General features: G+C 39.9%; 1 protein-coding gene across 1 annotated transcript in view; it reads left to right on the top strand.

Moving 5' to 3' along the window:
* Nucleotides 1-22,956, top strand: part of EPHX1 (epoxide hydrolase 1) — a gene marked incomplete in the record, with an annotated part of 687,022 nt that overhangs the window by 179,713 nt on the left and 484,353 nt on the right. Inside the window, 1 exon segment of the mRNA XM_044059800.1 lies at nt 15,927-16,114. Within this exon segment, the coding sequence (XP_043915735.1) occupies nt 15,932-16,114 (183 nt within the window).

The following is a 22,956-nucleotide window of genomic DNA, read 5'->3' as shown; positions in this document are numbered from 1 at the left end:
TTTGGACATCTGATAAACTCCCATCCCCACATAGTGTCCAAGATAAGAAGACAAGAAGGTGTACAGATGTTCTAAACCAACTTTCCTAGAAGTAGTGAATATAGTAGCAGAAATAAAACAGCTGGAACTGGGATCTTTAGAAAAGGGGTAGGTGCAAATTACATAGAAAAAAATGGAATTATGGGAACAATACATGCAGAGGAGGAACGAGGTTTAAAAGATGGCAGGATGTTCATGAGCTTTTTAATGTTTGACTGACAATGACTGGATAGATTATAATTGATGTATAAAGTCTGCCACTAAAATTATGTCAATATGGTTTGTTTTCGTTTATGTAAATGTAAGATTGCCTGTGTCATGCATGATAATTTATTTAATGAAGGTGTTTCTTGTTTAAAAAAAAAGTGTACAGATTTTGCAGCAAAGGTACCCCAGCTGAGAACAAAACAATAGTACTGAACACTGTTGGGCAGTAATGTAAACCACTGTGCTAGACTACTACCCATATACACTTCAGGTTATGCAGAAATCCTCCTTTTCAGGCTGGATGTCTAATTTAGCAACTTATAGCAATGAGCTGGACTAAGCAATAGTCTTTAGGCACATGCTTGACACCTAAAACCTTCCAATGTACATTGACTGTGCCACAACCAGAAAAAATATTGAAAAATCACACCTGTTTAGATGGGGGGTTTACATGTACACAGGTTAATAAGTTCACAACACTAGATACTTCTGGAAGTACATCAAAATGGAAACGTGATAATGCATGCCATAGTCTTGTTGATAACTCTACTGAATATTTTACAGTTACGTAGCATGTGACATGCATATCCCAAAAGTAGTAACATCTTAGCTTCATAAGTAATAAGGCAGTCAGTCTACAGACCATTACAAGTCTAGCTAATTGATACCATAATTTGCTTCTTTTGCCGTAGCGATTCTGGTGGTGTGTAGAGGCAGCATCTCAATGTTTGCTAAACGTGGATTTTGCATAAAGGATCCCTGACCTGCCAGTTTCACCTGTGCAGACCTCAGACATCACCATCGTTCAGCTGAAGACTTAATGCACATCCGCCGTTTCTGGCTGAACAGTTCTACAGGAATTTAAACTCTCAGCACATGTTTAATATCATATGCATATTCCTAGAAAATATCTGTATCTGTAAAGTGCTTCCACACCACCAAGCCGAATCTCTGCCCTTCTTCTTTCTGTTCTGTCCCATCTCTAACCTGCTTCTATACTCCTGTCTTTCTAAGGTAATTTACTACTGTGACTTTTAGCTGCTTTTCCGCTGTAGTTTGTTCCATTATCTATATCCCTGTCCACTTCTCGCACACCTTTCCTTACAAGTCTCACTGCATACATTTTTCTGCGTTTAACCTGCCAGTATTTTCCACATACCACAGTGTACACCCCTACCTACTCCACCCCATATTCTCTATACAGTTAGTAGCTCACTCCATACTTGCTCCCAAGCATGTACCACTACTCCACAATAATAGTCTTAGCTGCAATGACCTCCGTATTAATAATACTCACTCAACATCACTTCCACAGATTACCCCAAAAATAGTTGACCCCCCACTGATTATTCTTCCAGCTACCAAGTACACCATCACAGCTTCCAGAATATCAATTGTTTCTGTACTACTTACCCTCTTTTCTTAGTCCCTAAACTCCTGGGTTCTCCACACAGTACACCCTATCTCATACCACTTACATCCACCCCTCTAAAAAGCTGAACAATATATACTCCTATCTAATCTCTCTACTGTCACAATGCGGTGACATCCATCCTAACCCTGGCCGTACCACTAATCATCCCTACAGAACACCCCATAATAAATTTAAACTTTGACCCTCAACATCAGAAGCCTAGGAAACAAAGCATCCCCCTTTCATGCCTGGATAGATTGGTACAAGCATGATATATTGGCCATTACTGAAACCTGGCTAAAGCTTAACATACCTGACTGAATTCCTGCCTCCCAACTACAGCATATTCAAGTCTGATAGAACCCATAAGAAAGGAGGAGGCATAGCATTACTGTGTCCTGACAACTTTATCACACTGTACATAAATGATACCCCAACTTTTTTTTCAGCAGAATTGCTGATATCCTTCCTAAACCTTACTAATTCAAAGAAAATCTACATAATTGTTCTCTACATCCCCCCCAGATCATAACACTCCTATTCTAGAAGACATACTCTCCTGGACCACCCAAACATTTCAGCATGAAACTATCAGTGTGATAGTCAATTTTTCATCTCGTCCTTATATGTGGGTCCGAATCTGATCCATCGGATCCAACTCCGCTGTTACTAAACTCATGGCAACCAAAAAGCTCTTGGATACCTCCCCTTACCCACAACGTATCTCTCCCTGTTACCCCAGATCTCATTTGCTGCTTCGCGAAGACGTGGCCTAAATCTCTAGCTCTTGGATTGTCAGGTAATATTTACAATAATTTTTTTCATTTTCTTTCCCAATTCTTGATTGTTTTTGTGTGGTTAAGTTTCTCATATCTCCCCTTTGTCTCTGAAGTCTTCTTTCAAGTAGTAACCACTTTTTTATTAGGTTGCTTTCACTTTCTTTCGCTTTTCCTTGCTAGTAACCTTTTTTTTTTTTTTTTAATAGTTTGCTCTTCCTTCTCCCCTATATCCCTAGCAGTATTCTTACTACTGTTAGTAGTTTCACCTTTCCCTCTGTTTCCTTATTTTAAAAAAAAAAACTTTACTATTTCTCTCTTTAGTGTGCATGTGTGTGTGTGGGTGTATTCTCTGCCTTTCCTTTTCTTCATGGCTGAGAAGCAGATAAGCCAGCAGGCTTTAAAAAAATGCACAAAGTTGTTCTTCTTTCGGCTTTTCCCAGTTAGGGGTCGCCACAGCGGATCTCTGGTCCACTAATGATTGGCAGTAGATTTTTTTTTTTTTTTTTTTTTTTTTTTTTTTTTTACAGTGCCGAGGTGCCCTACGCATGTCTTTCGAACGCCGCTCTACCACAGGGAGGGCATGCAGACGCCACACAGAAGGCGCTCCAGCCGAGAATCGAACAGGAGAGCCTCTTGCTATGAGGTGACAATGCTATCTCTGCACCACCACGGCTATCCATTTAATAATACACAAAGTGCAGTCACAAAATTCGCCTCAGTGACTCATACTCCCTGTGCATATACTGTCTGGGTCCCCTTCATCTGCGGGAAGATTGTGCTGTTTGCCATTCCTTCAACCACAGGGCTTTGGCTGAAAGGAAGAATAAGCTAATTTTGAGGGGTATGCTACCATCTGCGTTCGAAGAGATAATTTCTGGTAGTGATCCCAAATCTGTAAATGAAACAGCTACAGGGTCCACAGTTAAATCCACACAGCAGTAACTTGAAGTAAAAATTCCATGCAATAAATCCACAAAGTACCAACCGTTTAATGAAGGGCTTTTCGTCCTGCAGATTGCAAGAACTTCTTCAGATAAAATAATACAACTTTACCCTGTTTAAAATTCACTCCACTTACATCATGTGTTCACTCTGAACCAATTACCACTCCTTCCTTTACACAGGTTAAGTTAAACCCCTACTACCCTTTTTCAAAAATTATCCAAATGCATGTCATTGTTCAGAAAAAAACAAGTAATCTCCGTGGTATCCCCGAAGTCTTAAAACAACCCACTAAACAAGTTTTGTTTTACTTGGATCACTTGTCTGTGTACTTGAAGGAATTTCGACTAGAAACAGACTGCCTGCCTTGCTTGGATTACTTTTGAATACTTAGTAATTCTGTACAATTATATATTTTTTATTATTTATTTATTTTTACTTAAGACGAGTTTGTTCGCCACTTCTACTACTATTGTCTGATCTGATTAATATAGTAATTAACTAGAGATATATGGACTGAAAATCTTCCACACAGAAGTTTCTTACACTGTTTTGTTTCATTGTTGTTCAAACAGACTTCTGTTGTAAAAAAAATGGAAAATGTACCTATTAAAAACAAACATTATCTACTTAGACTTTTTAATTTTAAAATACATAAAATAGAACAAATTTCATTGATACCAGGATATTGGCATGCATTTGTACGTAACTGCCACATAAGTTCAAGTCTTTCTAAAATAAGGGAGTCTGGACCTCCTCTAATATCTGTTATAACTTGGTCTAGCGCTCTAAACATGAGCCTATGTTCTGGGTATTCAGAAATATGTCTTGCTAGTGCGTTTTCTTGTTTCTCCCTACTTATACTATAAAGGTGTTCGTACACTCTCTCTCTCTCTTAACTTTCGATCAGTTTTCCCTACATAGAATACTGGACAGTGTTGGCATCTAGCTACATAAACTATCATTTTCGATTAACAATCGAATCTCTTCTTTGTGTAGTATTTTCTGTCCCTTAGTTTTGATATACTTGTCCTACTTCTATATGCGTACAATAGTTACACATCCCGCGCTTTGCCATACCTGGATTTCTAGGTAATTTGGTGGTTTGGGTCTCCAACATATTTTTCATATTCTTTCCTCTCAAACATAATTTGTGATGGAATTGGAAGTTTGTTCACAATAAATGTGTCACCCTGTAATAAATTCCAGTTTTTAAAAATGATGTTCTTAAAAGTCCCATGCATTCAGACTATATGTTGTAATAAAACTGTATTTCATGTAATGTCTTTCTGACCTATCTACCTCACTGTTTGTCATTGACCAAGATTTGCCTATAACTTTGATCTAAAATAGGCTTATATAGTCCCCTAGTTCTTTGGTTTTGTACTTGTGTTAGTTGCATGATGAGGGAATCAGGGTAACCTGTACTCAGAAACATCTCCCTCAAATTTTCGCATTCTGCATAGAAATCTATGCTCAGCATTCTGGCTGCCCTAATTGGCCTTTCACTACTGACCTTTTTTGGTGGTATGGGTGGCAGCTAGAATAGTGTAAAAGTGCTGGAATATGTCTCTTTCCTATAGATTTTACCTATATATCTTCCTTGACTTTTATCTTTTTTCAGTTCAGTGTCTAGATATGCAATACTGTCCTGTCCAAAATTATAAGTGAACTGCAAAAATTCTGTTGAAATTAAGGTGGTTCACTAAGTCTTATGCTGTCTTGACATCACAACACTCCTTTAAGGATAATAAAGATGTCATCCAGGATTCTTGTAGAGAAGTTCACTGATCTGTGGGTAATTCTGGATATATTCTTGCTCCCAGTATGGAAGTTCACTAATCTGTGGGTTCTTTTGGATATATTCTTACTCCCAGTATGCCATGACCAAGTTTGAAAAACTGGCTCCACATGACGAACCCATTCCCACACCTATTCTTTGTAAGTAAAAGTCATTATCAAACGTAATATAGTTGTTAATGAGAATGATGTCATGTAGTTCCTCCACTAGACTTACTTCTGTTGTTGGTGCCCCTTTAGATCTCATTACGTAGGATACCCACTCAATCCCTACAGTATGTGGACAGATGTGTACAGGTCTTTCACGTGTATGGTTAGGAAATTATATTTTTCCTTGTATTACAAATTATTTGTCACGTAAGAAAGACCATGAGTCTTTAGAAATCTGACTCTCTTGGCTAGTGTACTTTTTCAGTATTGAATCTAATGCCTTTGCACATGAATATGTTGTACTATTCCGTGCATCTACTAAAGGTCTTCTTGGGGGGGGGGGGGTTCTATGCTTTTATGCACTTTGGGAATACCAAACAAGAGGGGAATTCTAGGGGCTGGCATAATTAAGAAGTTGTACATCTGTCTATTTTTGCCTCAATAAACATGTCGTTAATGTATGCTCTAATTCGGGAGTAAGCCACATTTAATTCATTCTTGGAAATTTTTGCATAAGTTTTACTCTGTAGCATACTTTTCATTCTGTTCACAGTCTTCTGTCTGCATTATTACCAGTCCTCCCCCCTTGTCTGGTTTCATCACTCAAACAGGCAGTTTTTTAACTCAATGAACGCTTGCCATCCTGTTTTGTCAGTATTAAAATCACTGTACTTCAATTTATTAACTTCTAAACAGTTCCTGAAAGCTATTTCACAATTTCTTTCAAAAAGTGCCACTGTGGGGTGCATGGGAGGGTTATAAGTGCTTGCTATTCAAAAAACATTCTTATACGCATGTTGCCCTAACAAAGCAGCAAGGTTAACTTTCTTCACGAAAAGTTTAAGGTCTAATAAAGTTTTTGCCATGTCTGCATTACTTGCAGGTACAAAAGTCTGTCCTTTCGCTAAAAGTTCCACTAATTTGGGCTGTAATGAGAAACTAGAGTAATTGTAAACTTTGAAGTCTTTCTTTTCATTTTCTATGATGTTACAGTACCTGTTTGCATTGTAAAGTTCAGTATTTACCTTCTCTGCCTGCGTCTGTCGTTGCCTCGTTGTGCCCTCCCTCTCCAAGGGTTGTGGTTTTGCGCTTGGTTGTGAAACTTTACAGCATATTGTCCCTGACTGTTCATGTTGTTTAGATGATTTTCAGATGTAGATGCTTGGTTATTACTATTGATCCTTTTGCTTCTTTGTGGGGGAAGCCCTGGTTGCCATTTATGTTAACGTTGGTCTATGTCGCCACGTTTGCTTCTGTATTTAAATTAGCTCCTCCTTGCTGCCAGTTTTGACCAGTCAAATTCCCTACTTGCGGTGATGGTGATTTAGGGTAGGCTGAACCGTTACTGTAAACGAAAAACATACTCCACAAGAGACATGTTTACTAAAAACGTCTGAAGAAGTTAGGAGAAGTGTTTCCTAACGAAAAGCACTTTATACTTTGTGACTTGGATTCTGTGCAGCCAGATCGTTATTAACTTTTTATTGCTTGGCAGTTACCAGAGTGTACACCGGACTACTGATTGCTGTAAGCTTGTTTTACTCGGCTATTAAACCTTGTTGGACTTTGCAGTGTACACTCGTCTTGTCTTGTGCCTATTGAACCGTTACTGTAGTCCGCCCTGTCCCTGTTCAGTTTTTGATTTTTGTAAAACATAGTTTCTCCATGTGTTGATCTATACTACTGAATGTCCTGTTATACTCAAAGGGATACCACTCAAAGTCAGCATCCACTTTTATTTCATTGTCCACGTTTACAATACCTTTTGCTAAATTATTTGTGGCAATCTGATAGTGTTTTAACATTAGCTCTAATAGTTCAAATCCATGCCTGTCGAACAGTTTAATTAAATTTTGATGGAACACTGAACCCTCAAGGCCTGTCGGGTATTGCCAGACATGCAGTCCCTTGGGAACTATTCTTTTATGCACTCACGGAAATATGTTATTTCAAGTTGCAGTTTCTTATGCTTTAAAAGTTTATAGTCCAATGTTTTTAAATTTGTTGTGATACTGTTATTCCCCCCAGCCAAATGCCCCTGTTGTACTGCTGATCCTTGGTTACTTAATATTAAAGGTTCACTTAACCAGGGAGTAATATTTGGAGCCCAAATAAGCCTCAGGGTTGTCTCAGCGTTAGTTACTGTTCTATTAGTTTGCACAGTCTCAAAATGTATTGTAGAATTTTCACTCAGTATACCTGTACAAGTCATATTTGAGGTGGAAGGTGTTTTGGCTGAAAGGGTAGCACTGGACTGTCCTACCCTTATTTGGTATACAGTGTTCATGCTGTTCCTTGACTGATTTTGTGCCCCAACTTCGCCTAGCGAGTCCAGTTTTGTTAAGTTTTGTACTCTTTGGGAAAGCAACCCCACGAGCACTGTTAAATTGCTTAAGTCCTCGTTTTGTGACAAGGATGTTTGAGTACTGTTAGTCCCCTCTGTAGCCATTTTACCACAACACACACACACTTCGACCAAAAACCAGGAAAGAACCAACAATTCCTAAATTAAACAAACAGCTACAGGGTCCACACAGCAGTAACTTGAAGTAAAAATTCCACGCAATAAATCCACAAAGTACCAACCGTTTAATGAAGCACTTTTGTCCTGCAGATTGCAAGAACTTCAAGAAGTTCTTGCAATCTGCAGGATGAAAAGTGCTTCATTAAACAGTTGGTTGTTATTTTGTGGATTTATTGCATGGAATTTTTACTTAGTTACTGCTGTGTGGGTTTAACTGTGGACCCTGTAGCGGTTTGTTTCATTTAGGAACTGTTGGTTCTTTCCTGGTTTTTATCCCAAATCTGTGACATCTTCTAAGTCTAAGTTGGCTCATTCTTGCCCTGCCTCTTCTTTTTCTTCCAAAAGTGGTAATAGAGGAAAGAAGAGGACTTCTTCAGCTCAGACAGATCCTTCGGAGCCGAGATCTAAGACTTTGAAACCTTCCAAATCTTCTGAATCAGTGGCTCGGTCGGAACCTTCATCCCTGAGCATTTCTCTGTTGAATCCAGCTTCTTTGGCCCAGAGTCTATTTGGTAAGGATAGATCAGATCCATTGACGTTGACTCTGACCACCAGCCCCTTTAATCCAGTTATGACTTTTCCAAGGATATGGTACTCCCTGACTATAGACCCTGTTCCTTTGAGGGCAGCATCCCCCCTTTTTGAGTAGGCCTAAATCCCCATCAATGTCCTCTTCCCATTCAACCAGGAGCCTTACTGAAGAAGACATGGAGTGAATGGTACAGAAGATCTTGTTGATGCAGGGCATCACTTAAGGCCCCCTCGGCTCCGACCCATATGGCTCAAGGTGTACCCAAGCCATCCACTCCCCCACTTAACTCCTCCTCTGACTTCAGGGCAAGCTTCAGTGTCATCAGAGCAGATATGCCCAGTGTCTTTCAGATTCATAAATGGGTACTAGGCTATCGGCCCTGGGGCCTATATAAGCCTAGCCAAAAAGGTACCCTGGTTTTTGCCACCCAAGAAAATTATTTTCCTGTGCCGCTGTCAAGCAGAGCCACAGAGGTGATCCCCAGGGTGAATTTCCTATTTCCCATCCAATCATCAAGCTTTTTCTTGAAGAGTAGTAATGAGGAGCTTTGTTTGATATAGATAGGTAGTTTGTTCCAGAGTATGAGAAGTCTGTGGGACAGGAATCTATCCCTCCAGCATGTTCTGTTTATTGTGGTGACAAGGTTTAGGTCCCTGGAGCATGTAGCTCGGATGGATTGGGATTTCTTTAAGTGGAGCATGTCCCAACAACTTTGAGTTTGACATAGCTTTGTATGTTAGGCAGAGATGGCCTCTGAGTAGGCAATATGTGACGGAGTAAAGCTGGAGTTTTTTGAGACTGTCTGCGTAGGGCATCTGCTTGAGGTGGGTAATCTTCTTTGTGAGGTATTTCTGCGGCCTTTCCAGTTGTTGTAGATGTCTTGTGAGGTACATACCAAAAGAGTGTTGTACTCTATAATGGGTCTAATGAGTGACGATCTAGATATCCAGTAACGAGTGACTCTTCAGTTAGTAAACATTCCTTCAGAGCAAAATGTATTGGCAGACTCTTGAGCAGATCTAGTACACAGGCTCACAAAGGGATGCTTCACAGAGATGTGTTTCTGGACATTGCCCATCAGTGGGGTAGTCCACAGGTAGATCTTTTTACCTCCCCTTTGAACAGTAACTTCCTCTGTCTTTTTTTGTGCCGCAGTCCCAAGTCCTCTGGCTTGCAAGGTGGATGCCATATTTTTCCTCAGAAGGGGATGTTTCTCTATGCCTTCCCTCTTATTCCAAGAGTCTTGCTTAAGATACAGCAAGATTCCCATAAATCTTGCTGGTGACTTCCTTTTGGCCCAGACGGCATTGTTTTCCTTTCTTCTTCACCTAGCCGAGGCGATCAACCACAAGTTATTCACAGGGTGTCCCTTCTCACACAAGACAAAGGGTCCCTGATCCATCCCCACTTGTCCACTCTTCAGCTGACACTATGCGGGATAGGGTTTTGATCTCTTTTAGGCACCTTTTTTCTGAGAGCGTGCTTAGGGTTCTGCAGGAGGCCAGGAAATCGTATTTATCCAAATGGAAGAGATTTTCTGTCTGGTGCCTTTCTCGTAGCCAGGATCCATTTTCTGTCGGGGTCCCTCTGGTTCTTTTTGTAAATTGCTCCATGCTGGGGTAAGGTCAAACAGTTTCTTAAAGACATCTTTCATATCAGCCTCCCAGGAAGCCTATTCCACCTCCCTGAGACCTCAGTTTTGTACTTGAAAAATTGACTTGGGCTCCTTTTGAGCCTGCAGCTTCAGCTTCCTTGCAACATTATACTTGGACTATTCTTCTTTTGGCCTTTACTTCAGCTAAGAGTCCCTAAACTTCAGGCTCTATGGCTGTTCCTCCATTCTTAGTTTTCATAGGGACAGGTTGTCTCTTTGTACTAATCCTCCATTTATGGCCAAGGTGGTTAATGAGTTGTCTCTTAATCAGCATATTAATTTGCCCTTCTTTGTTTCCTTCTGCACAGGCTGCTAGTGAAAAGGCTCTTCACACTTTGGATTTGCTTATATAGCTCAGAAATTATTTGGATAATAGTACAGCCATTCAGAAATCTGAGCAACTTTTTGTTTCTTTTCATCCCAAATGTCCAGGTTTGGCTGTCTAAGCCAGCCATGTCATACTCCCATCTCTAAAGCCATTTCTTTTTGTTACTCTTTTCATAGAAAATGTCTTTTTACCTCCGTAAAGGCTCATTCTGCTAGAGCTGTTGCTTTCTCTGGTGCCTTTTTCAAAGCATTGGATACCAATTCCATCCCTGAAGCTGCTACTTGGACTTCTGTCCATACCTTCACTAAGCATTACAAATCGGATGCCGTTTCTAGAACAAGAGCTGACTTTGCCAAAGCTGTCTTGCATGGGTTTCTAGAGGGCTCCTCTGTGGCTTCTTCCCAAGTTTCCTCTTGAGCTTTTGTACTCTCCGTTTGGTGAAGAATACTGCAATAGTAATATGGAAGGACGTAGTACAGTTGTGCAAATTCTTACCATAACAGTAGATGTCTTTCTCTTCACTGTCATAGTATTCCTCGCTCCCTCCTCCCCCTTCTGTTCTGCCCTTTTCCTTCTGTCTTCCTGGCCTGGATTTCTTTTCCTTTTTCTCCTTCTGGATGCACATTTTCCTTCTAGTTCCTAGGAATATTTTTCCTCCTGGGGCTTTCAGTTGTGAGGTCTGTACGTCTGTACATCACCTTTATGGCCCTATGCCTTGAACGGGGAGCATACGTGTGTGATGTAAGACATCTGTAAGATCCTAAAGGAATCCCTTTTGTAATGAGTACTGCAACAGTGAAGAGGAAGAAATCTACTGTTATGGTAAGATTTTACACAACTGTACTGTCCCTATTGCCATGACAACCCAGAACTTGTGGAAAGTAGTGTGCTGGGAATCCAACAGCCAGCTTGTTCCAAAACAGCACCATCTTTGTTGTAAAAATATATGAATGGAAAGAGAGCATGGCTTTTGCTATTTTCCTGTATTTCGTTTGTGTTCCTTGAAAAAATGCTTAATCACCATTTGGGACAAAACTTTTGTGTTCCTTGAAAAAAAATCACTGTTTGGGACAAAACTGAAATACTTTGCTAACCGAATAACTGATTGACTTACTCCCTTTTCCGCATATCTGTTTAGTCTGGGAGCCAGGATGTACTCGCATTCTTGTATATACGTGAAAAATGAAGACCGGAAGTGATCAGCCCACCCAGACCAAGTCCCTGAAAGTTTTTTTGTGTAACAGGAATAGTTTTGGAGCCTAGTGCTCCTTCATCTCTCAGTCTTTATGCTGAGTGCTTGCTTCAGTGATGGTGAACCTTTTGGGCACTGCCTGTCGAAAATTCAGAAAATGCCTATCTTGACTCTGCTGGCTTGTCACCCCCCCCCCCCCCAAACAAAAGAGAAACAATTCTTTACATATTCATTTATTTAAAAGAAATACAGTCCAATTGTGTGCTGGCATGTATTGTAAAAGTAAAAGAAAAATCAGTGACTTACAATTAGAGGAAATGATATGCTCACTGAAAATTGGACTTAAAACGATGCACCAAAAATTGCCCAAGTTTTAATAGTAATATTGAATTGAACTGCAAAAATATGGAACGCATTGTATTTCATTTGATTGACATCAGTTGTTGACTTTTTTGTTGCTGAGTTTTAATAGATAATTGCAGGGTCACATTTTTTTTATTTTGTTCATTCAGTTTCTTTTGTAATTTGGGTGTTGGTGAACGCTGGTGTGTCACCCAAAACATCATGGCTTGTCACCTTTGACACATGTCATAGGTCCTTCATCACTGGTTTACTGCCTACCCTTCTTAGTACTTCTGTCCCAGGGAGTGTGCATGTATATGACACAATCTCAGAACTTGAATTACCTTGAGTAGCCAGCCAGCAGCATTCATGCACCTTACATAGTTGGGACACTTTCTTCCTAAGATACTGCTGTGTTTCCCATTAATACCTCAGCCTTGACATTATAAGCAACACATGAGGGATGTCCCCATATGAAATCTCACAGGGTATGCATAACAGAGTACCACTGAGTTAAAGGCTGCCTAATGGCAGAATGTCACTCCAGTCCTGGACAGCCAGACATGAGCAAATCACTGTCAACCATTTACTGTAAACAGCAGCAAGGAACAGAAAACAGTAATTAAAGCTTAGGGCAACCCAGGTTGAATCCGCACCACCCTTCTAGAAGTAAATGCCTGAACTGTGACTTCAGTTATATAAAAAAAGTAAGATGAGGATTGATGTGCTGAGTACATGTTATAATCCACAAACCTATAAATTGTATTGCTTTCTAGAGTTGCTGAGCTACACTTTTGTGTGTTGCACTGGAATGAACTTCAGGTCATTATTGCATTAATGTGCTTGTTAAAGAAAATCAAAGATATTCCAGTTAAAGTGAGGTTTTGGTAGCCAGGGAAGACATGATCACATCAGTAAGGAAAAAAAGATGGTAGTAGCAATTTAGACATGCTTGTCTTGACAAACTGTAAAAGTTGATGGTTGTCTTAGACATTACATTTCCTAATGTTTATTGCTTTTAGAAAAAATGGAATAGTTGTAAAACAGTTATTCAGTATATCATTTTGTTTTATAGGTTCATAGGTAGATACTAGGCTATTGGCCCTAGAACCTATATAAGCCTAGCCAAAAAGGTATCATGTCTTTCGCCACCCAAGAAAATTATTTTGCTGTGCCCCTGTCGAGCAGAGCCTAAGAAGTGATCCCTGGGGTGAATTTCTTATTTCCCATCCAGTCATCAAGATTTTTCTTGAAGAGTGCTAATGAGGAGCTTTGTTTGATATAGAGTATGGGAAGTCTCTGGGACAGGAATCTATCCTTCTAGCATGTTCTGTTTATTGTGGTGACAAGGTTTAGGTCCCTAGAGCCTGTAGCTCAGAGGGATTGAGATTTCTTTAAGTGGAGCATGTCCAACAGCTCTGGGTTTGACACAGCTTTGTATGTTATGCAGAGATCGCCTCTGAGTAGGCGATATTCAATGAAGTAAAGCTGGAGTTTTTTGAGACTGTCTGCGTAGGGCATCTGTTTGAGGCCGGTAATCCTCTTTGTGAGGTATTTCTGTGACCTTTCCAGTTGTTGATGTCGTCTTATGAGGTACATACCAAAAGGGGCGTTGTACTCTATAAAGGGTCTAATGAGTGACGAGTAGAGGGGAACAATGACCTCTTTTTGTCCTGGATGAGAAACCTTTTGTGATGAGGTGTGCCATGTAGAAGGATTTCCTGACTACTGTGGCAATGTGATTATCAAAGGAGAGACTACTGTCCACCTATGTCCCAAGGTCTCTTATCATACTTTCGGTGTTAAGTAGACTACCGCCTATGTTGGTAGTTTATGGGTGCAGAGTTTTTACCAAAAGGGATGACCATGCACTTTTTGGCATTGAGCTTGAGACCATGGCTTTGACACCAGGCATCTGTCTCGGTGAAGCCCTTTTGTAGGATGTCCACATTGGTAGGAGTTTTGATTATGGCTCCTAGTTTGCAGTCGTCTGCGAATTTCATTAGCCAAAGACCTCCTGTGTTAGCCTGTACTTCAGAGAAGTAGATACCAAACAGGAGAGGACCCAGGACTGAACCGTGTGGTACTCCACTTGTCACTGTTCTGAAGTCTGATTTTAAAGTCTGCTACTTTCACAGTGTGTGTTCTGTCAGTGAGCCAGTTGGCAACCCATCTTGTGACATAGGGATTTATACCTAGTTTAGTGAGTTTATCTATAATTCCAGAGTGGGGGATGGTGTTGTCTTGGCGAGATCTAGATAGGCTGTGTGAACCACCTTACTCTCGTCTAAGGCTTTGGTGACTGCTTCAAAGAAGTCTATCAGGTTTAGGAGACATGATCTGCCTTTTACAAACCCGAACTGGGTGGTGTACAGAGTTTGGAGATTACCAATGTCTTTGTTTATAAGTTCCATGATGATACGTTCTATGGCCGTCAGGCTAATGAGGTGGTAGTTCCCGGGGTCCGTATTGGCTCCCCCTTTCTGGAGTGGGATAACAGTCACTGTGCACCATTCAGTGGGCACAAAGCCCGAGGTGAGGCTATGATTGAACATGGTACTTAGGTGGGGTGCCAGTTCGTTCTGTAGTTTGTGTAGAACGCAGCCTGGGATGTTGTCAGGTCCCAAGGATGCTGTGTTCTTTGCTTTGGAGAGTGTGTTTTTTACCTGTGCAGCTGTGATTACAGGAACTTTGCATTCTTCCAGTATAGAACTGGGCCCTTTAGGGGGTGAGGGGGGGGGGGTAAAGTTAGCACTGAACCTATCTGCCAGGATGTTGGACATATCAATTGGTTCTGTATATTTAATGCCATTGTGCTGTAACTCGGAGCAGATCTGAGTGTTGCCATTGAGATTCTTGACATAGCTGTAGAATGCTGTGCTGTGGTTATGTCAGATATGGTGGTATCAGAGTTGACAATAGCCCAATACCCTTTCTCAAGTAAATATTTTCCTGTTTTTTTAAGTGCTATTTCCTTCAGGCAGCAGTACCTTAAGTGTAATCATCAGCTATAGAATCACATGTCCATAGGTGATCGTAAATCCCATAGATCACTGTCAGAGTGTGATATTTAGGTGTTTAGCACCAATTGTCATTATTTGTATACACTACATCTGAAATGTTTTATACATTTATTTTTTTTAATTTGCTAATTGGAGTAGAACACTGATCCCAGATGGACCTGTTTCAGGCTCAGTTTGGGTGTACAACACCATACAGGTAAACAAACGATCAACAGAAAACATAAAATAGTACATTTTATTAGAGTATTTGGTGTCCTCATTTTAAAAGCTTCTTGTGTTTATGAATGACAAGGGTACTGTTTTGTAGAAAACGTGCAGTATGTTGGAACCACATTGATTGTTTTATGTTGTTCTGTATGTGATATGTAAAAGAAAGTGGAAGTGCATGTGTACTTTTGTGTTTCTTTGTAATTGAATTGCGTTTGCAGTGTTAAGCCATGGATTTGGATCTCAGTCTGTCGAAAGGCACTTAATCACAAATGAAAAAGAAGAAAATGCTGCTGATTGCTTGTATGCAAGTACTTTTCTGGGTGGACAAGCACCTTATACGTTCTATTTAGTAAGCTGTACCCCCTGCATTCCCTTCTCAGACCTTGAGGAAAGAGACTCCACCATGGCAGTGACTTCCACTACAAATATATGATTGGCTAAATGTGCTTTATTGCACTGGATTAACTCCGTGTCACTTGGAAAGGCATACTTCATTTTCATGTGTTATAGTGCTTGCATTTCAGTATATTAAGACAGGGTCAGTAAGTGTTCTGTTTGACAGAGCAACATTTCGGTATAGGACCAATGGTTGTTGGATGGGTGGTGGTGGAGTATTTACCATGTTATGTATCAGAGTGATATTGCCATACAAAACTTGGTGTTCTGGAGCAAAATGCTCTGCTGCTTGGGGAGGTATTTTAGCATGAGAGTAGATGAAAGTAAGCTGATGATAAAGTAATAGTTTCTCTTTTGAAGCCAAAGTAAACAGTTACTTTTGTCTTTTCTGTAGGAAGAATGCTGCTTGAAATCGGTGCAGCTGTGTTCTTAGGAGCAGTCATTTTAGTTTTTGTATTGCGGAGAAAAGAGGAGAGTTTGCCAATCACGGATGACTGGTGGGGAGAAGAGCCGATACCTGCTTCTGGGGAAGATGAAACTATTCATCCATTTAAAGTGCAGACATCCCGTGAAGTGATTGATGTAAGCTATGACTTGAATGAATACTTTGTATGTTTTTTTGATGAGCTCTAAGGTGTCTTCCATTTTGTTTATGTGCAGTTAATTTATGATTTTTACTCGCTTCATGCTGACTTGAGAGTATTTTAAGAAAAGGATATTTTATAATTGTAAGCTTTATCACTCATATATTTTTCAACTCCTTAGTAATAAAAGACTTATAGTAGCAATCTGTATTTTTTTTTTCTTTTTTGTGATGGAAGATATTGTCTTCACATGATTTTATGTTCTAGACTGTCTGTGTCAGGACCTTGCAGAGTAATTTTCTATGTTTGGCTGGAACTACCCATTTAGATTTGATGGAGCATAGGTAAATTTGGCATGCACAACTCATTATGTTCAGTGTTTTCGTCAAAGGTTTATACCAATCCTATATCTATGTCTGTCTTGCGTAGGTATATCTGTATCTGTTTAATATAGATTAAGGTTTAAAGACTAATCTTTATGGACATCATCTGGGTTTAAAGATCCCGGACATCATCTGGGTTTAAAGATCCCGTGTTTCTGAAGTATAGCCAAACTGTCCACTTATACTGTGCTGATGAGGTTGGCTTTATTGGCATGAGTGTAACCATAAAGATTTATAAAGTAAAAAAAAAGTTATGGACATTCAGAAGCTATGTAGCTGAAACGCTTGATGTCTTTAAGGGGTTATTTGCATATATCCCATGGGCTTCCATTATAGGAGGTTTAAGGTATTGCACAGTGAAGACTCTAGCTTAGCTGGGTTTTCTTGCAGTTTTTACTGAATGGTTTGTCTGTGACCTTTTAACCCTTTGGTTTGGATGTTAGTTGGGATATTGTGTAGGCACTTTAATCTTTATGGGCATCATCTGGGTTTTAAGATTCTCTGTTTCTGAAGTCTAGCCAAACTAGGAAGTCTAGCCAAACTATCCATTTATGCTGTGCTGATGAGGTCATTAAAAAGGCTGAAGCATTCATGTACACAGCTAGTTGGGTTTAGCTTTATTGGCATGGATATAACTATAAAGACTTAACAAATTAAAAAAAGTCATGGACATTTAGAAGCCAAGTAACTGAAACAGTTTGCACCCTTAGGGGGGTAATTTACAAATATCCCATGGGTCTCCATTACAGGAGGTTTAAGGTATCACACAGTGAAAACTGTAGCTTGGCTGGGGTTTTCCTTGCAGACTATAGATTACATCTTTAATGATGTCTTTGAGGTTGCTGACATCCTAACTCTTCTGACTCCATGTGTCGAGTTTGTCAGAGGCTTTTTTTTTGTCTATTTTTTTCTATCCTCTTCCTTTCAGAGAAGTCCCATCTGTTCATCCATCTTGGGTATTCCCCACTGAGTGTGAAAGCTGATTTAGGGAGGCCATCATACAAGCAGCCTCAGCAGTAGTCTGTGCTATTGCCAGCATCCCAGCAATGGTGGTATATTTATTATTGGCATAACCCATCCCTGGGCAGGGGGCAAGTGACCTGCATCACTACAAGAGACACTTTGCCCTCCAGATAGCTATTGCCCACCTGTGATATGGGCTATGGCTGAAAGCTAACCTCTGGACCATCCCCTGTTACCACCTCTACTGAAAGGGATTGTGGAATTGGATGGTCCCATTATGTCCCATGATGACAGACATGGCCATCCTCCCTAAGCCAGCTCCAATAGGTATCAGAGCCGCTGATCAAACTGGACTGTAGACGGGGCTTTATATGAGTATGCCAGTGGAGCTGGCTCAGGTTGATGAGAGGAATGCCCTCTTCAGCCTTAAGACAAGTCTTTGAGATCTTTTGCCCATACATTCTTTTAACTTGGGTTATATTTACTCGGACATCCTGTGCTTTAGTGTTGTCTCTTCTAGTTGTTTGTGTTAGTTTATTAATTTATGAATTGGGATTGTGCTGGTAGGATGAAAGAATGGAATGGAAAGTGCATTTCCAAGCTGGTGTAGTCTTAGAGTTAGTATACATAAGTGACAGGAGTGTGAAGGTGTAGTAGGCTTGCTTTCTTGAAAAAAAATGTTTTGGTGCTTTATAGGTAACTTATATTTCACTGAATTTTGAACGTGCAGTTAACATTGACAAGCAAGTATTCTTTTTCATTGTAAATCTGAGAAATTTAGTCTCAAGGCATCATAGAAGGAAGCTTTATAAGAAGTGAAGCCTTCTCCTCTTAGTTGCATTATTGTGATTTTTTTACTGCCTCATTACATATAATAAAAAATCACTGTCTCCTTTTTAAGTTATCTTCTTACTGACTGCACTTCATATGGTTGCATTACTGTTATTCTGCTGACTGTAGTGATTAATAAGTTGCTTCTTGTTGCTGTTGTATTGTTTTTCACTACAAGCAATACCCAAGATAATACTGCACTGTTACTAATACTAGTTTGGGTAATTTTACACTGTTTCCAGTAACTGATTTACCACATTTAACTTATCTTGGTTATTGATTTCATTTGTTTGATCTGAAGTTGTTGTGTTTCTGCTTGCTACTGATTGCTGTGCTGTTGCAATACAGTGCTCCACTAGAGAGCTCTAGATTAAATTATCTGATGTACTAGTGCTGCTTTTGCAATTGTTGTACTGCCCCTGCATTGTGCTAATTGTTGTACTGCCCTGCATTGTGCTAATTGCTGTACTGCCACTGCATTGTGCTAATTGCTGTACTGCCCCTGCATTGTAACTCTCTCATTTACAGTCACTGCGCATGGCACTGTTTGTGTAGCCTGCCTGCAGCTCTTGTTCTACAGTTAGTGCATCTGGAGCCGTTGGGTTAGACTATGTACTGTTCATTAATGCTACTAGTTGAAGACCAAATTAACATTATTATTTCAGCTCTTGATTGCATTTGATCTCACATTTGACTGTTGCACTGCTGTTTGTACTGATAGTTTTGCCCATTAGTTTTAAGTGCAGTACAATAATCTGATTTAAAACTGACACCTGCTACTAATCATTTTGTTGTGCTTACATATTGCACTTGTGAATACTATCGCTATTGCCTACCGTGTCCAGAGTCTACAGTACTGGCATCTCATATTCTTGTAACCTTTAGCCACATCCCATTTTACTGCCATTTTCTAGCCCAGTCCCTTATCCCCTTCTGTCTTATACCAGGGGTATATTATTAAGCTATCCTGATTTTTCATACCCCTACACCTGCACTGGCCATTGTGTAATCTAATCTGTGTCAGCACTTGTCCTTTCTGCAGCCAGCCTGATAGCATTGGGCATTGTGATGCACTACAGAAACTGCCTTGTGCTCATCAAAACCTTTTTATTGCTACCTCACAATGACTGAATATGTGAATGTTGTAAGTATTTATTGAATTTGGAGGCAATCTTTTCACTTCATAACACATTTGGTAAGCATAATGCACACAACTACAGTACACAGCACCTCCTTCACACAAGTTTAAGCTGAGGTTGTCAAGAGAACACTGCTTAAGCTCCCCTAGACTAAGGACTAAATAGGCTCATCTATTAGTTCACCTTTCACCCACAGCCATTACACATATCAGTAAGAGTTGTAAGGGTCCAGACTTGAAGTTCTTAAGGCCTATTAAGACTGCACTCACCTGTGGTAATGTTTTAGTAATAGGTGACTCATCCATATAAATGCCACCCTCATCAAGCTGGATAAGAATGGGGTGATGGTTAGCTGTCTTTCCAGAGCAAGGATCCAGAACATAGCAGTAGCTTTTAGATATCTCCATCCTGACAGATACAGTTATGACCAGGTAAGGGTCCATTTGGGATGAATGTCCATATATGAAACCCAGATGGACAGACATAATGATATGGCTTGGCTTGCTGTGCATGAGTCCAAGACAGGAAGAACACTAGTCTTGAGTGGTATTTTGCTACCACACATAATGATGCCACCATTTAAAGACAAAATAATTGAATTTAGTAATTGATTATGTACCTCCTGTCATCATAGGGGGAATCCAGTATGTGTCAGCTTGGAAAGAGATGACTGACAAGCCCACCTGCTTTGCAGGAGTTGCCTGTACCTTTCTTACTATGGCATTTGTATTCTGGCTAAAGTTGTTGCTACCTCCATAGTGCCTTTTTATCCAAAGTCTGTGCTGGATAGTCCAATTACGTAAAATGCAATTTGGAACACAGTAAGCAGCTCTACTCAAGTCCAGGAGTCTTAAAAAATACCTGAAGCTGAGGCCGTCCTGCAACTTGACCACATTCAGATATGTATAATTACATAAATTCAGTTTCAAAGCAATGAAAGTTCTGTTTCTGAGTTGAGTGCCTCTCATGTCTTCAGAGTGACCGGCAGTTGTGTGGGAGTATCAGTATTTGTCAAAGATATTATCACCTCATAGTTATTTCTGCAAGACCACAAGTTTGAGCTTCTAGATGTTCAAATCACTCTAAAGAATGTTAATTACCATTTTGTCACTAGTTAAAGGACACCCTGCATGCTGCTTGTAATCATGATAGCTATCTTAACACCTTAGCTGAAATGCCATTTAATCCCAATAATGTTCTACTGGGGATGCCAGCTATTTGTCAATTAACTGTCTGACCTACACTGTCAGTGGCCAGTATTCACAATACTTTTTGACATGATAAATGCTAACTCCCTTGTAAAATACTTAACCATCCTTCCAGGTGCCCAAATACCCTTGGTCTGGTCCTTACAAATGTAACCACCACCATTTCTTGCATACCTCCTTATGTAGTATCTTCACTCATTAAATCAGACCATAAATCACTGAACTTTGAAAACTGTGGTACATCCTTTGCAGATTCCTCTTTGATTGGGACTTTTCAAAAACAAGCCTTCTTCCATTACTTGAAGACCTAAATAAATCTCACTGTAATCTTCCTCTCACAAACCCCATTGCTAAAGCCAGTGCCTATACCTGTGACTTCTACTTTCACTTAAGTAGCTGCATTGATGAAGTAGTTCCTATCTGCATCAAATGCAATGAGAAGTTTGATGGTGGAATACCAGTGTAAATAACCCATGTATTAAGAGGAAGAACTCCGTGCTTTAAGAAATGTAATTCTGCCCAGCTTAGGAGGACAGTTCAACTAGTAAAGAGATTAAGGGTACCATTAGGAATCTCAAAGCAAAATAGTAACTTAAAACAGCCACCAAAATCAAAAATAATTAGAAGTCTTTTTTTTTAACTTTATTAGGAAATTAATAACTATTGGTCACTAGTAAAGCTTTCACTGAAGAACTCCGGCAGTATCTCAGAAATAAGTGTCTGTGTCCCTGCTCTTCCCCTAACAAATGACAGTGTTACTTCTATCCTTGAAAACATACTTCTCAAACACTGCTCTGCTTCTCCCTGCTTAATGTCTTCTTCACTTGCATCACTTCTACCTTCTCTCCATCTCCACTTAACCATTTTACCATCTCTCCCTGTCTCCACTTAACCATTTAACCTTCTCTTCCTGTCTCCACTTAACCATTTAACCTTCTCTTCCTGTCTCCACTTAGCCATTTTACCATCTCTCCCTGTCTCCACTTAACCATTTAACCTTTTCTTCCTGTCTCCACTTAACCATTTAACCTTCTCTTCCTGTCTCCACTTAACCATTTTACCATCTCTCCCTGTCTCCACTTAACCATTTAACCTTCTCTTCCTGTCTCCACTTAACCATTTAACCTTCTCTTCCTGTCTCCACTTAACCATTTAACCTTTTCTTCCCGTCTCCACTTAACCATTTAACCTTCTCTTCCTGTCTCCACTTAACCATTTTACCATCTCTCCCTGTCTCCACTTAACCATTTAACCTTTTCTTCCTGTCTCCACTTAACCATTTAACCTTCTCTTCCTGTCTCCACTTAACCATTTTACCATCTCTCCCTGTCTCCACTTAACCATTTAACCTTCTCTTCCTGTCTCCACTTAACCATTTAACCTTCTCTTCCTGTCTCCACTTAACCATTTAACCTTTTCTTCCCGTCTCCACTTAACCATTTAACCTTCTCTTCCTGTCTCCACTTAACCATTTTACCATCTCTCCCTGTCTCCACTTAACCATTTAACCTTCTCTTCCTGTCTCCACTTAACCATTTAACCTTCTCTTCCTGTCTCCACTTAACCATTTAACCTTCTCTTCCTGTCTCCACTTAGCCATTTTACCATCTCTCCCTGTCTCCATTTAACCATTTAACCTTCTCTTCCTGTCTCCACTTAACCATTTAACCTTCTCTCCCTGTCTCCACTTAGCCATTTTACCATCTCTCCCTGTCTCCACTTAACCATTTAACCTTCTCTTCCTGTCTCCACTTAACCATTTAACCTTCTCTCCCTGTCTCCACTTAGCCATTTTACCATCTCTCCCTGTCTCCACTTAACCATTTAACCTTCTCTCCCTGTCTTCACTAAATCTCCTTTTTATTTTTCCTTTAATTGAGCAACTGGTATTACTTTGTATACATCTGTGATCCTCACTGTCTGTTAAAGTTGTGGATATGCTACTTTATTAAAAAAAATAGTAATATTTTTGTACACTTTGCTAACTGCTGTGTAAGATACTAAGTAATGTTAGCAGTCAACCGATTAAGATATTTTATGAAGTTTTTCTCCCCGGGTCTATGTTGGAAAGGAGTAACATTTTTTACCCAGTCGGAGTAACTAGGTAGTCAACAAATGCCAATAGGTAAATAAACAACATTTATAGGTTCATAGATGTATACTAAGCGAACGACCATTAGGGCCTTTATAGGCCTAACCATACAACCCAAATATGACCCACAATGTTGATTTTATATATGGGGTGATTTACTGACTCCCTTTTGTCCCTCAGGACATAGGTGCCATAACAGGAGTGAATTTCCGATTGCTCATTTT

This window comes from Protopterus annectens, chromosome 1.part2 (genome assembly GCF_019279795.1).
Source record: "Protopterus annectens isolate FY-2018-M chromosome 1.part2, PAN1.0, whole genome shotgun sequence".
In the NCBI taxonomy this organism is placed as follows: Eukaryota; Metazoa; Chordata; order Ceratodontiformes; family Protopteridae; genus Protopterus; species Protopterus annectens.
This window is presented reverse-complemented; position numbering and strand designations above follow the sequence as displayed.